The sequence below is a fragment of the Mytilus edulis genome, chromosome 2 (assembly GCF_963676685.1).
Source record: "Mytilus edulis chromosome 2, xbMytEdul2.2, whole genome shotgun sequence".
Classification (NCBI taxonomy): Eukaryota; Metazoa; Mollusca; class Bivalvia; order Mytilida; family Mytilidae; genus Mytilus; species Mytilus edulis.
The window spans coordinates 103,491,173-103,506,061 of NC_092345.1; the positions used below are offsets into that span (position 1 = coordinate 103,491,173).

Below are 14,889 nucleotides of genomic sequence, written 5' to 3' on the forward strand. Positions count from 1 at the left end.
TTAATAACCACAAGAAGATTTTTTTTTTTAATGATTTATAACAAAAAACAATGTGCTCATGATAAAACTAAAATAAGTCTTATATTTTACCAACCTGGCAATCATGCAACCTTTGACCTCTGTTTCATTTATATGACAATCTAAGTCTTCATAGGACAGAATATCACCATTACCTGTAACAAGAGTAACAGTTTCTATTATAGATAAACAAAAGTTATTTCTTTTTGGTTTATACTAGCATAGACCAACAATGCTAACAAAACAGATCCAATTCCTCTCCATGATTGTGCAAATAGTAATGTTTTTCATTTGACGAAAAGTATGAATCCAGGACCATATGTAATCTGATATGTCAACTAGAAAATGAGAAGATAGTGTAAATAAATTGCTGTAAAACTTACTTGAAAGAACAATAATCTACATATGCATGAATATAAGTTGGTTTGTAGGATTGTGTTTACATATCAAACTAACTAATAAACTAAATCCTGTAATATTCCTTACCAAAGACAGGCATTGGTTTGGCTAACTCTGCACATTGGTCTATATATAACTAATAAACTAAATCCTGTAATATTCCTTACCAAAGACAGGCATTGGTTTGGCTAGCTCTGCACATTGGTCTATATATAACTTATAAACTAAATCATGTAATATTCCTTACCAAAGACAGGCATTGGTTTGGCTAGCTCTGCACATTGGTCTATATATAACTAATAAACTAAATCCTGTAATATTCCTTACCAAAGACAGGCATTGGTTTGGCTAACTCTGCACACTGGTCTATATATAACTAATAAACTAAATCCTGTAATATTCCTTACCAAAGACAGGCATTGGTTTGGCTAGCTCTGCACATTGGTCTATATATAACTTATAAACTAAATCCTGTAATATTCCTTACCAAAGACAGGCATTGGTTTGGCTAACTCTGCACATTGGTCTATATATAACTTATAAACTAAATCATGTAATATTCCTTACCAAAGACAGGCATTGGTTTGGCTAGCTCTGCACATTGGTCTATATATAACTTATAAACTAAATCATGTAATATTCCTTACCAAAGACAGGCATTGGTTTGGCTAGCTCTGCACACTGGTCTATATATAACTTATAAACTAAATCCTGTAATATTCCTTACCAAAGACAGGCATTGGTTTGGCTAGCTCTGCACACTGGTCTATATATAACTTATAAACTAAATCCTGTAATATTCCTTACCAAAGACAGGCATTGGTTTGGCTAGCTCTGCACATTGGTCTATATATAACTTATAAACTAAATCATGTAATATTCCTTACCAAAGACAGGCATTGGTTTGGCTAGCTCTGCACATTGGTCTATATATAACTAATAAACTAAATCCTGTAATATTCCTTACCAAAGACAGGCATTGGTTTGGCTAGCTCTGCACATTGGTCTATATATAACTAATAAACTAAATCCTGTAATATTCCTTACCAAAGACAGGCATTGGTTTGGCTAGCTCTGCACATTGGTCTATATATAACTAATAAACTAAATCCTGTAATATTCCTTACCAAAGACAGGCATTGGTTTGGCTAGCTCTGCACATTGGTCTATATATAACTTATAAACTAAATCATGTAATATTCCTTACCAAAGACAGGCATTGGTTTGGCTAACTCTGCACATTGGTCTATATATAACTTATAAACTAAATCCTGTAATATTCCTTACCAAAGACAGGCATTGGTTTGGCTAGCTCTGCACATTGGTCTATATAAAACTTATAAACTAAATCCTGTAATATTCCTTACCAAAGACAGGCATTGGTTTGGCTAGCTCTGCACATTGGTCTATATAAAACTTATAAACTAAATCCTGTAATATTCCTTACCAAAGACAGGCATTGGTTTGGCTAGCTCTGCACATTGGTCTATATAAAACTTATAAACTAAATCCTGTAATATTCCTTACCAAAGACAGGCATTGGTTTGGCTAGCTCTGCACATTGGTCTATATATAACTTATAAACTAAATCATGTAATATTCCTTACCAAAGACAGGCATTGGTTTGGCTAGCTCTGCACATTGGTCTATATATAACTTATAAACTAAATCCTGTAATATTCCTTACCAAAGACAGGCATTGGTTTGGCTAACTCTGCACATTGGTCTATATATAACTTATAAACTAAATCCTGTAATATTCCTTACCAAAGACAGGCATTGGTTTGGCTAACTCTGCACATTGGTCTATATATAACTAATAAACTAAATCCTGTAATATTCCTTACCAAAGACAGGCATTGGTTTGGCTAGCTCTGCACATTGGTCTATATATAACTAATAAACTAAATCCTGTAATATTCCTTACCAAAGACAGGCATTGGTTTGGCTAGCTCTGCACATTGGTCTATATAAAACTTATAAACTAAATCCTGTAATATTCCTTACCAAAGACAGGCATTGGTTTGGCTAGCTCTGCACATTGGTCTATATAAAACTTATAAACTAAATCCTGTAATATTCCTTACCAAAGACAGGCATTGGTTTGGCTAGCTCTGCACATTGGTCTATATAAAACTTATAAACTAAATCCTGTAATATTCCTTACCAAAGACAGGCATTGGTTTGGCTAGCTCTGCACATTGGTCTATATATAACTTATAAACTAAATCATGTAATATTCCTTACCAAAGACAGGCATTGGTTTGGCTAGCTCTGCACATTGGTCTATATATAACTTATAAACTAAATCCTGTAATATTCCTTACCAAAGACAGGCATTGGTTTGGCTAACTCTGCACATTGGTCTATATATAACTTATAAACTAAATCCTGTAATATTCCTTACCAAAGACAGGCATTGGTTTGGCTAACTCTGCACATTGGTCTATATATAACTTATAAACTAAATCATGTAATATTCCTTACCAAAGACAGGCATTGGTTTGGCTAACTCTGCACATTGGTCTATATATAACTTATAAACTAAATCCTGTAATATTCCTTACCAAAGACAGGCATTGGTTTGGCTAACTCTGCACATTGGTCTATATATAACTTATAAACTAAATCATGTAACATTCCTTACCAAAGACAGGCATTGGTTTGGCTAGCTCTGCACACTGGTCTATATATAACTTATAAACTAAATCATGTAATATTCCTTACCAAAGACAGGCATTGGTTTGGCTAACTCTGCACATTGGTCTATATATAACTTATAAACTAAATCCTGTAATATTCCTTACCAAAGACAGGCATTGGTTTGGCTAGCTCTGCACATTGGTCTATATATAACTTATAAACTAAATCCTGTAATATTCCTTACCAAAGACAGGCATTGGTTTGGCTAACTCTGCACATTGGTCTATATATAACTTATAAACTAAATCCTGTAATATTCCTTACCAAAGACAGGCATTGGTTTGGCTAACTCTGCACATTGGTCTATATATAACTTATAAACTAAATCCTGTAATATTCCTTACCAAAGACAGGCATTGGTTTGGCTAACTCTGCACATTGGTCTATATATAACTTATAAACTAAATCCTGTAATATTCCTTACCAAAGACAGGCATTGGTTTGGCTAACTCTGCACATTGGTCTATATATAACTTATAAACTAAATCCTGTAATATTCCTTACCAAAGACAGGCATTGGTTTGGCTAACTCTGCACATTGGTCTATATATAACTAATAAACTAAATCCTGTAATATTCCTTACCAAAGACAGGCATTGGTTTGGCTAGCTCTGCACATTGGTCTATATATAACTTATAAACTAAATCCTGTAATATTCCTTACCAAAGACAGGCATTGGTTTGGCTAACTCTGCACATTGGTCTATATATAACTTATAAACTAAATCCTGTAATATTCCTTACCAAAGACAGGCATTGGTTTGGCTAACTCTGCACATTGGTCTATATATAACTTATAAACTAAATCATGTAATATTCCTTACCAAAGACAGGCATTGGTTTGGCTAGCTCTGCACATTGGTCTATATATAACTTATAAACTAAATCCTGTAATATTCCTTACCAAAGACAGGCATTGGTTTGGCTAACTCTGCACATTGGTCTATATATAACTTATAAACTAAATCCTGTAATATTCCTTACCAAAGACAGGCATTGGTTTGGCTAACTCTGCACATTGGTCTATATATAACTTATAAACTAAATCATGTAATATTCCTTACCAAAGACAGGCATTGGTTTGGCTAACTCTGCACATTGGTCTATATATAACTTATAAACTAAATCCTGTAATATTCCTTACCAAAGACAGGCATTGGTTTGGCTAACTCTGCACATTGGTCTATATATAACTTATAAACTAAATCCTGTAATATTCCTTACCAAAGACAGGCATTGGTTTGGCTAACTCTGCACATTGGTCTATATATAACTTATAAACTAAATCATGTAATATTCCTTACCAAAGACAGGCATTGGTTTGGCTAGCTCTGCACATTGATCTATATATAACTTATAAACTAAATCCTGTAATATTCCTTACCAAAGACAGGCATTGGTTTGGCTAGCTCTGCACACTGGTCTATATATAACTTATAAACTAAATCATGTAATATTCCTTACCAAAGACAGGCATTGGTTTGGCTAGCTCTGCACACTGGTCTATATATAACTTATAAACTAAATCCTGTAATATTCCTTACCAAAGACAGGCATTGGTTTGGCTAGCTCTGCACATTGATCTATATATAACTTATAAACTAAATCCTGTAATATTCCTTACCAAAGACAGGCATTGGTTTGGCTAGCTCTGCACATTGATCTATATATAACTTATAAACTAAATCCTGTAATATTCCTTACCAAAGACAGGCATTGGTTTGGCTAGCTCTGCACATTGATCTATATATAACTTATAAACTAAATCCTGTAATATTCCTTACCAAAGACAGGCATTGGTTTGGCTAGCTCTGCACATTGGTCTATATATAACTTATAAACTAAATCCTGTAATATTCCTTACCAAAGACAGGCATTGGTTTGGCTAGCTCTGCACACTGGTCTATATATAACTTATAAACTAAATCCTGTAATATTCCTTACCAAAGACAGGCATTGGTTTGGCTAGCTCTGCACATTGGTCTATATATAACTTATAAACTAAATCCTGTAATATTCCTTACCAAAGACAGGCATTGGTTTGGCTAGCTCTGCACACTGGTCTATATATAACTTATAAACTAAATCCTGTAATATTCCTTACCAAAGACAGGCATTGGTTTGGCTAGCTCTGCACACTGGTCTATATATAACTTATAAACTAAATCCTGTAATATTCCTTACCAAAGACAGGCATTGGTTTGGCTAGCTCTGCACATTGGTCTATATATAACTTATAAACTAAATCCTGTAATATTCCTTACCAAAGACAGGCATTGGTTTGGCTAGCTCTGCACACTGGTCTATATATAACTTATAAACTAAATCCTGTAATATTCCTTACCAAAGACAGGCATTGGTTTGGCTAACTCTGCACATTGGTCTATATATAACTTATAAACTAAATCCTGTAATATTCCTTACCAAAGACAGGCATTGGTTTGGCTAGCTCTGCACATTGGTCTATATATAACTTATAAACTAAATCCTGTAATATTCCTTACCAAAGACAGGCATTGGTTTGGCTAGCTCTGCACATTGGTCTATATATAACTTATAAACTAAATCCTGTAATATTCCTTACCAAAGACAGGCATTGGTTTGGCTAGCTCTGCACATTGGTCTATATATAACTTATAAACTAAATCCTGTAATATTCCTTACCAAAGACAGGCATTGGTTTGGCTAGCTCTGCACATTGGTCTATATATAACTTATAAACTAAATCCTGTAATATTCCTTACCAAAGACAGGCATTGGTTTGGCTAGCTCTGCACATTGGTCTATATATAACTAATAAACTAAATCCTGTAATATTCCTTACCAAAGACAGGCATTGGTTTGGCTAGCTCTGCACATTGGTCTATATATAACTTATAAACTAAATCCTGTAATATTCCTTACCAAAGACAGGCATTGGTTTGGCTAGCTCTGCACATTGGTCTATATATAACTTATAAACTAAATCCTGTAATATTCCTTACCAAAGACAGGCATTGGTTTGGCTAGCTCTGCACATTGGTCTATATATAACTAATAAACTAAATCCTGTAATATTCCTTACCAAAGACAGGCATTGGTTTGGCTAGCTCTGCACACTGGTCTATATATAACTTATAAACTAAATCCTGTAATATTCCTTACCAAAGACAGGCATTGGTTTGGCTAGCTCTGCACATTGGTCTATATATAACTTATAAACTAAATCCTGTAATATTCCTTACCAAAGACAGGCATTGGTTTGGCTAGCTCTGCACATTGGTCTATATATAACTTATAAACTAAATCCTGTAATATTCCTTACCAAAGACAGGCATTGGTTTGGCTAGCTCTGCACATTGGTCTATATATAACTAATAAACTAAATCCTGTAATATTCCTTACCAAAGACAGGCATTGGTTTGGCTAGCTCTGCACATTGGTCTATATATAACTTATAAACTAAATCCTGTAATATTCCTTACCAAAGACAGGCATTGGTTTGGCTAGCTCTGCACATTGGTCTATATATAACTTATAAACTAAATCCTGTAATATTCCTTACCAAAGACAGGCATTGGTTTGGCTAGCTCTGCACACTGGTCTATATATAACTTATAAACTAAATCCTGTAATATTCCTTACCAAAGACAGGCATTGGTTTGGCTAGCTCTGCACACTGGTCTATATATAACTTATAAACTAAATCCTGTAATATTCCTTACCAAAGACAGGCATTGGTTTGGCTAGCTCTGCACACTGGTCTATATATAACTTATAAACTAAATCCTGTAATATTCCTTACCAAAGACAGGCATTGGTTTGGCTAGCTCTGCACACTGGTCTATATATAACTTATAAACTAAATCCTGTAATATTCCTTACCAAAGACAGGCATTGGTTTGGCTAGCTCTGCACACTGGTCTATATATAACTTATAAACTAAATCCTGTAATATTCCTTACCAAAGACAGGCATTGGTTTGGCTAGCTCTGCACATTGGTCTATATATAACTTATAAACTAAATCCTGTAATATTCCTTACCAAAGACAGGCATTGGTTTGGCTAGCTCTGCACACTGGTCTATATATAACTTATAAACTAAATCCTGTAATATTCCTTACCAAAGACAGGCATTGGTTTGGCTAGCTCTGCACACTGGTCTATATATAACTTATAAACTAAATCCTGTAATATTCCTTACCAAAGACAGGCATTGGTTTGGCTAGCTCTGCACATTGGTCTATATATAACTTATAAACTAAATCCTGTAATATTCCTTACCAAAGACAGGCATTGGTTTGGCTAGCTCTGCACACTGGTCTATATATAACTTATAAACTAAATCCTGTAATATTCCTTACCAAAGACAGGCATTGGTTTGGCTAACTCTGCACATTGGTCTATATATAACTTATAAACTAAATCCTGTAATATTCCTTACCAAAGACAGGCATTGGTTTGGCTAGCTCTGCACATTGGTCTATATATAACTTATAAACTAAATCCTGTAATATTCCTTACCAAAGACAGGCATTGGTTTGGCTAGCTCTGCACATTGGTCTATATATAACTTATAAACTAAATCCTGTAATATTCCTTACCAAAGACAGGCATTGGTTTGGCTAGCTCTGCACATTGGTCTATATATAACTTATAAACTAAATCCTGTAATATTCCTTACCAAAGACAGGCATTGGTTTGGCTAGCTCTGCACATTGGTCTATATATAACTTATAAACTAAATCCTGTAATATTCCTTACCAAAGACAGGCATTGGTTTGGCTAGCTCTGCACATTGGTCTATATATAACTAATAAACTAAATCCTGTAATATTCCTTACCAAAGACAGGCATTGGTTTGGCTAGCTCTGCACATTGGTCTATATATAACTTATAAACTAAATCCTGTAATATTCCTTACCAAAGACAGGCATTGGTTTGGCTAGCTCTGCACATTGGTCTATATATAACTTATAAACTAAATCCTGTAATATTCCTTACCAAAGACAGGCATTGGTTTGGCTAGCTCTGCACATTGGTCTATATATAACTAATAAACTAAATCCTGTAATATTCCTTACCAAAGACAGGCATTGGTTTGGCTAGCTCTGCACACTGGTCTATATATAACTTATAAACTAAATCCTGTAATATTCCTTACCAAAGACAGGCATTGGTTTGGCTAGCTCTGCACATTGGTCTATATATAACTTATAAACTAAATCCTGTAATATTCCTTACCAAAGACAGGCATTGGTTTGGCTAGCTCTGCACATTGGTCTATATATAACTTATAAACTAAATCCTGTAATATTCCTTACCAAAGACAGGCATTGGTTTGGCTAGCTCTGCACATTGGTCTATATATAACTAATAAACTAAATCCTGTAATATTCCTTACCAAAGACAGGCATTGGTTTGGCTAGCTCTGCACATTGGTCTATATATAACTTATAAACTAAATCCTGTAATATTCCTTACCAAAGACAGGCATTGGTTTGGCTAGCTCTGCACATTGGTCTATATATAACTTATAAACTAAATCCTGTAATATTCCTTACCAAAGACAGGCATTGGTTTGGCTAGCTCTGCACACTGGTCTATATATAACTTATAAACTAAATCCTGTAATATTCCTTACCAAAGACAGGCATTGGTTTGGCTAGCTCTGCACACTGGTCTATATATAACTTATAAACTAAATCCTGTAATATTCCTTACCAAAGACAGGCATTGGTTTGGCTAGCTCTGCACACTGGTCTATATATAACTTATAAACTAAATCCTGTAATATTCCTTACCAAAGACAGGCATTGGTTTGGCTAGCTCTGCACACTGGTCTATATATAACTTATAAACTAAATCCTGTAATATTCCTTACCAAAGACAGGCATTGGTTTGGCTAGCTCTGCACACTGGTCTATATATAACTTATAAACTAAATCCTGTAATATTCCTTACCAAAGACAGGCATTGGTTTGGCTAGCTCTGCACATTGGTCTATATATAACTTATAAACTAAATCCTGTAATATTCCTTACCAAAGACAGGCATTGGTTTGGCTAGCTCTGCACACTGGTCTATATATAACTTATAAACTAAATCCTGTAATATTCCTTACCAAAGACAGGCATTGGTTTGGCTAGCTCTGCACATTGGTCTATATATAACTTATAAACTAAATCCTGTAATATTCCTTACCAAAGACAGGCATTGGTTTGGCTAGCTCTGCACATTGGTCTATATATAACTTATAAACTAAATCCTGTAATATTCCTTACCAAAGACAGGCATTGGTTTGGCTAGCTCTGCACACTGGTCTATATATAACTTATAAACTAAATCCTGTAATATTCCTTACCAAAGACAGGCATTGGTTTGGCTAACTCTGCACACTGGTCTATATATAACTTATAAACTAAATCCTGTAATATTCCTTACCAAAGACAGGCATTGGTTTGGCTAACTCTGCACACTGGTCTATATATAACTTATAAACTAAATCCTGTAATATTCCTTACCAAAGACAGGCATTGGTTTGGCTAGCTCTGCACACTGGTCTATATATAACTTATAAACTAAATCCTGTAATATTCCTTACCAAAGACAGGCATTGGTTTGGCTAGCTCTGCACATTGGTCTATATATAACTTATAAACTAAATCCTGTAATATTCCTTACCAAAGACAGGCATTGGTTTGGCTAGCTCTGCACATTGGTCTATATAATCCCAATCAGCTGATTTGGTGTATCTTTGTTCTCTTGACCTACCATGTATCTAATGTAAGTATAGAAGGCACTGTTAACTTTGTCTCAGAATGGCATTAGGTACTGAGCTATGCTTAAATTCAATTATAAATTTCAAAATAAGAAAAAAATAAGTGTATAATTATTATATTTCATACAGATTATAAATCAAGAACATTTATTTCATCTAAGGGTTGTTACAGAAAAAAATATAAAGGGAGGTCACAAAGTCCAAATTGTGTGGTCATACATGAAAAAAAAATGCAATTTTATGGATGATGGCCATACAAAAAGTGCCTATCCATTTATTGTGTATTCGTGGAATAGCGCTGTATGTATCCTCTACTACAAAATTAAACTTTGCCTTTTATTTAACTAATTCAACAAAAGGCCATTTGATTTCAAGCTCAATGAATGATATAGTTTCTGATTATACTTACTGTAACCAAAGAAACACCCCAGTCCCGTAGTTTAGGAACAAGATGATGGGCGATGCTCTTGTTGTCCATAATACCAGTTCTCATCTTCACAGTAAGTGGTATATCTAACACAGATTTCATACTTCTAATAATCTGTTCAAATTTATTGGTCTTTCCCATCAAAGCACAGCCTTCTCCCTATAAAATTATCAATAGAATTATACAATGTACAACATTCTCCTTGAATGATAGAATTAAACAATGTTCTGTCTGACTATTCAAAAGAATATTCACTGAAAAATACAAACAAGGTCAAAGTTCTAAATCTTCTTTATTTGTTGTCTGACATTAATCTACAGGATGCATGATTTCTGAATAGTGCAATGCAACAATTATATCATGTGAAATACATATAATGAAAACCATAAAACTAAACACGTTTAAATCATCTAGGGACACACTTTTTTGGGGGTTCTATCATTTCAGAAAATTTGTTATTACAAAATCCAAAAGACCTAAAGAGTATTGGTATAACTGACCATATGAAAACATTACCTTTTTATAAAGCAGATCTATAGGACATCCACAATTGAGGTCTAGAAAGTCTGCTTCAAGCTGGTCATTGATTAGCTGTGAACATCTAGTTAAAGTATCAGACCATCCTCCACAAACCTATAATTAGATATATAATTAATAAACCACCTAATTTTATTGTGTCAATATTTTTTTATTCTGGATAAATACATTTTTATAATTTCAGATCTGGGGGCGATTCATAGTGAATTTGAATGATGTCTGTAACAGTTACCAAAATGTCAAAAAAATTATATAATCATTTGTTTAGTACATGTATTATAGCATATACATAATAAATGACTAGGGACAAGAAATAAGAATGAATTTTTGCCACTGAGATTTTTCCAAAGAAAATGAATAAAATCTTTTATTAGGACCTAGTGTTTACTAAATTACTACAGTATTGGTACTTTGTGCCTCTTTTTTTTGTGTCTTTTGTGTTGATCTGATGAGTCGAGCCCTTTTTCCAGATTATTACATTTTGTTCTTATGTTGTACTGTTACACAATTTCCCAGATTAAAGAAAGGAAGGACAAACATGTTTCTTTATGTGTTTGTCTCAAGTCTGGAGCCTGTAATTCAGTAGTTGTCAAAAGGTTGCTTTCTGCCATATTTCATTGTATTTGTTTCTATAGTTTATTGTTTTAGCATCATAATTAGTTTTTTGGTTTTTATGTTTAGAAATTTTTCACATTTTGTCATGTTTAAATTGGGACCTTCTATAGAAAACTAAACTGTATGGGTTTTGCTCCTGGTTGAAGGTCTTAAGGTGACTAATATGACAAAATGTGAAAAGAACATAAAACATAACAAGAGGCTGTCACAACGACAGCAAACCGGATTTATTAACATTTATTTGTGTCCTAGCAATATCACAAGAACCATTACTGATGAATAGTGAAAGGGAAAATCGTCAATATCAAATTTGACATCCATTTTGTCATCAGTATCAACATATTAAAATTAGAAAAGCTTAGATTGAATGGTTCATGAGTAAATGCAATAAAGTGAATGGAAACGCCATTTTTCAATCTTTCAAGAACCATAACTCCTGAACGGTAAAAGTCAAAATCGTCATTATTGAACTTGACCTCCATTTTGTCATCAGTAACAGCATATTAAAATTTCGGAAGCTTTGGTAGAACAGTTCATGCATAAATGCACGGACACGACTGGAAACTCCATTTTTCAATCTTTCAAGAACCATAACTCCTGAACGGTAAAAGTCAAATTCGTCATTATTGAACTTGACCTCCATTCTTTCATTAGTAACAACATATTAAAATTTGGAAAGCTTTGGTAGAACAGTTCATGCGTAAATGCACGGACAACTCCATTTTTCAATCTTTCAAGAACCATAACTCCTGAACGATAAAAGTCAAAATCGCCATTATTAAACTTGACCTTCATTTAGTTGTCAGTAACAACATATTAAAATTTTAAAAGCTTTGGTTGAACGGTTCATGAGTTAATGCACGGACAACATTTGATTGCCGCCCGCCCGCCCGCCCGCCCGCCCGACTGCCCGACCGCCCGCCCGCCGTACATCCCCAAATCAATAACCGACATTTTTGTCACAAAAATCCGGTTAAAAACCAATAGAATAGGTCTTTAGATCTTAGTCTTTTCAAATGCATAGTCTAACCCATGATAATGATAATTACACACAAATATAGTTACCATGGAAAACTACCAGTTTACCAATCACACCTTTAGACTCATATCATAACATATCTTTTATAAGTTAGGACAATTTGTACATTGTACCACAATATATTGGTTGCTGTAATAAGAGGTGTACCTGAATACCAAACAGATCTTCTGACTTATGTCTTTTGAGTAAAGCCCATTCTGACATTTGACCTTGTAGTATATTGGTTGCCATGGCCATTTCACTACAAGTTATATCTGCACCATATGTCTTACAAACTCTTCTGAATGGAAGGTTTCCCACCTTAAATTAAAACATTAAATTAACATAAGTATAAGTTGATGATCAACATTTACAGACAAGACTCATATTATAATTATAGATTATCATTGATCATCTCAAAGAGATTGCTTTTTTCCCTTGAGCTGGTACAGCTAAACTTCTTTTTAAAATTCCATAACAGCATGAACAGCCAAGAGCATAATTTGAAAATGTTCATGCAAGCAGTCTTTTTTACAAAAGAGGGATGAAAGATACCAGAGGGACAGTCAAACTCATAAATCGAAAATAAACTGACAACGCCATGGCTAAAAATGAAAAGGACAAACAATAGTACACATGACACAACATAGAAAACTAAAGAATAAACAACACGAACCCCATCAAAAACTAGGGATGATCTCAGGTGCTCCAGAAGGGTAAGCAGATCCTGCTCAACATGTGGCACCTGTCATGTTGCTTATGAGATAACAAATCAAATTTTTTTGCATTTTAGTTAAATTTTACATGGTTTCCGTCTTAAATGGAAGTGGCCGCATTTGTGTTCATTCATAATATTGAAATGTAAGTTGTATTTGATGATAATACATAATATATATAAAGGCTGACGATGAACAGGGTTGCGGCCACTTTCATTTTTGACAAAAACCATCTGAAAAGTAACGTTTTTTGGCATATTTGATAGATTTTTCATATTTCAGCTTGAATCGGAGCGTTTTTAATGACTAAATCAGTTAAAATCTATCACATAAACTAATCGAATCAATTGAAATAGACACTTAAATGTTTAAAAACTGTCTAAAATCTTTCGTAAGATGAACTTGAAAATTGAGGCCAAAATCGGTCCTTACCGGACCTACTCCTTTACGAAGTGTCAGGGATCTGGATTGAGAAAATATGATGAATTGATAAAACAAACACTTATCCCCAACAGCCTCTCCAACATCATCATACTATAAAATGGCAAAAAAAGTTGAACAAGAGATATATTTATCTCTGAATATTTTGGATCATTGACGATGTCTTTTTGTCTAATTAGACAACACATGAACTAGACCTAGATATATATGTATACTTACTGTGGTGAGTGGAGCTAGACCTAGATATATATGTATACTTACTGTGGTGAGTGGACCTAGATATATATGTATACTTACTGTGGTGAGTGGAGCTAGGTATAATTTGTTGGAAAAATCTATCTGTAATGAAATAATGAAGAAATTCATACACTTTAGACATGTACAAAAAAATGTAAGACTGTAATATAGTGTACATGTATAATGAATTAAAAGTGTTGATAATTGTTTCTGCCACATAGTGTTTTATATATCATGTATATACATGTAGCATCTCTTCTAGTGTTGTTTTTTCACAAGCTTCTTTTTTCAGGGCTGTTTTCTGATGTTAACAATTGTTTGGTAATTGTGTGAAGGTCTTTCTCTAGTTCAAATTGAACATAGAATAAGATATTGCAGCTTCTACTGTTATTGTAATAATTAATTTCATACTTTGTTCACTTTTCAACTATGAAAAAAATAAATGTGTGCAACTATTTCTGAAATTACAGTGCATGTAACACAAATATAACACATTATTGATAATTCTTAAAAATTTAACTATTGCATCTTTTAGGAAAATATTCACAGTACAAAATGTAACTCAACTTACTGTAAAATGTTCAAAAAGAAAATATGTTTAAACAGTCAGGGGACTTATTTAAATGAGTGATTTTTAAATCAATTATTAAAGTAGCAAATTCGAAGTTTTGTCACAAATTGTGATTTTGTAGTTTTACCAAAATTTTAAACACAAATGTTCAGAGGTTTAAATAATATTTTTTCATTAGTAAAATTGAAAAAATGACCTTTTTGCCTATTTTAAGTACATGTAGCAAGGTTTATGCCTTTAATGCTATCATTTAGCTGCAAATTCTATTTTCCTTAAAAATTCTATAATAATGGCTTTACATAATGAACTGATACTTTCTTAACAGATTTTTCCCAGCAGTGGGAGTATTTTTCCTGTGAAGTTCAAGGTTTTATCTTTCAGATGGGACACCATTCCTAATGCGCCTCGAACTCAAAAGTCACGTGTAATGAAAAAATCTCTGTGTA

The 14,889-nt window shown here is 33.6% G+C and overlaps 1 protein-coding gene across 3 annotated transcripts in view; it reads right to left on the reverse strand.

Annotated features, from left to right (window-relative positions):
• The window catches only part of LOC139513758 (tRNA-dihydrouridine(47) synthase [NAD(P)(+)]-like), a 31,996-nt gene that overhangs the window by 2,955 nt on the left and 14,152 nt on the right, over positions 1-14,889 (reverse strand). For all 3 annotated transcript variants that reach the window (XM_071302542.1, XM_071302541.1, XM_071302540.1), the window contains exons 5-10: positions 13,933-13,974; positions 12,647-12,799; positions 10,825-10,941; positions 10,291-10,467; positions 9,785-9,881; positions 95-173 (exon numbers count right to left, since the gene is read on the reverse strand). In XM_071302542.1, the coding sequence (XP_071158643.1) occupies positions 95-173; positions 9,785-9,881; positions 10,291-10,467; positions 10,825-10,941; positions 12,647-12,799; positions 13,933-13,974 (665 nt within the window). The remainder of the gene's footprint in view (positions 1-94; positions 174-9,784; positions 9,882-10,290; positions 10,468-10,824; positions 10,942-12,646; positions 12,800-13,932; positions 13,975-14,889) is intronic.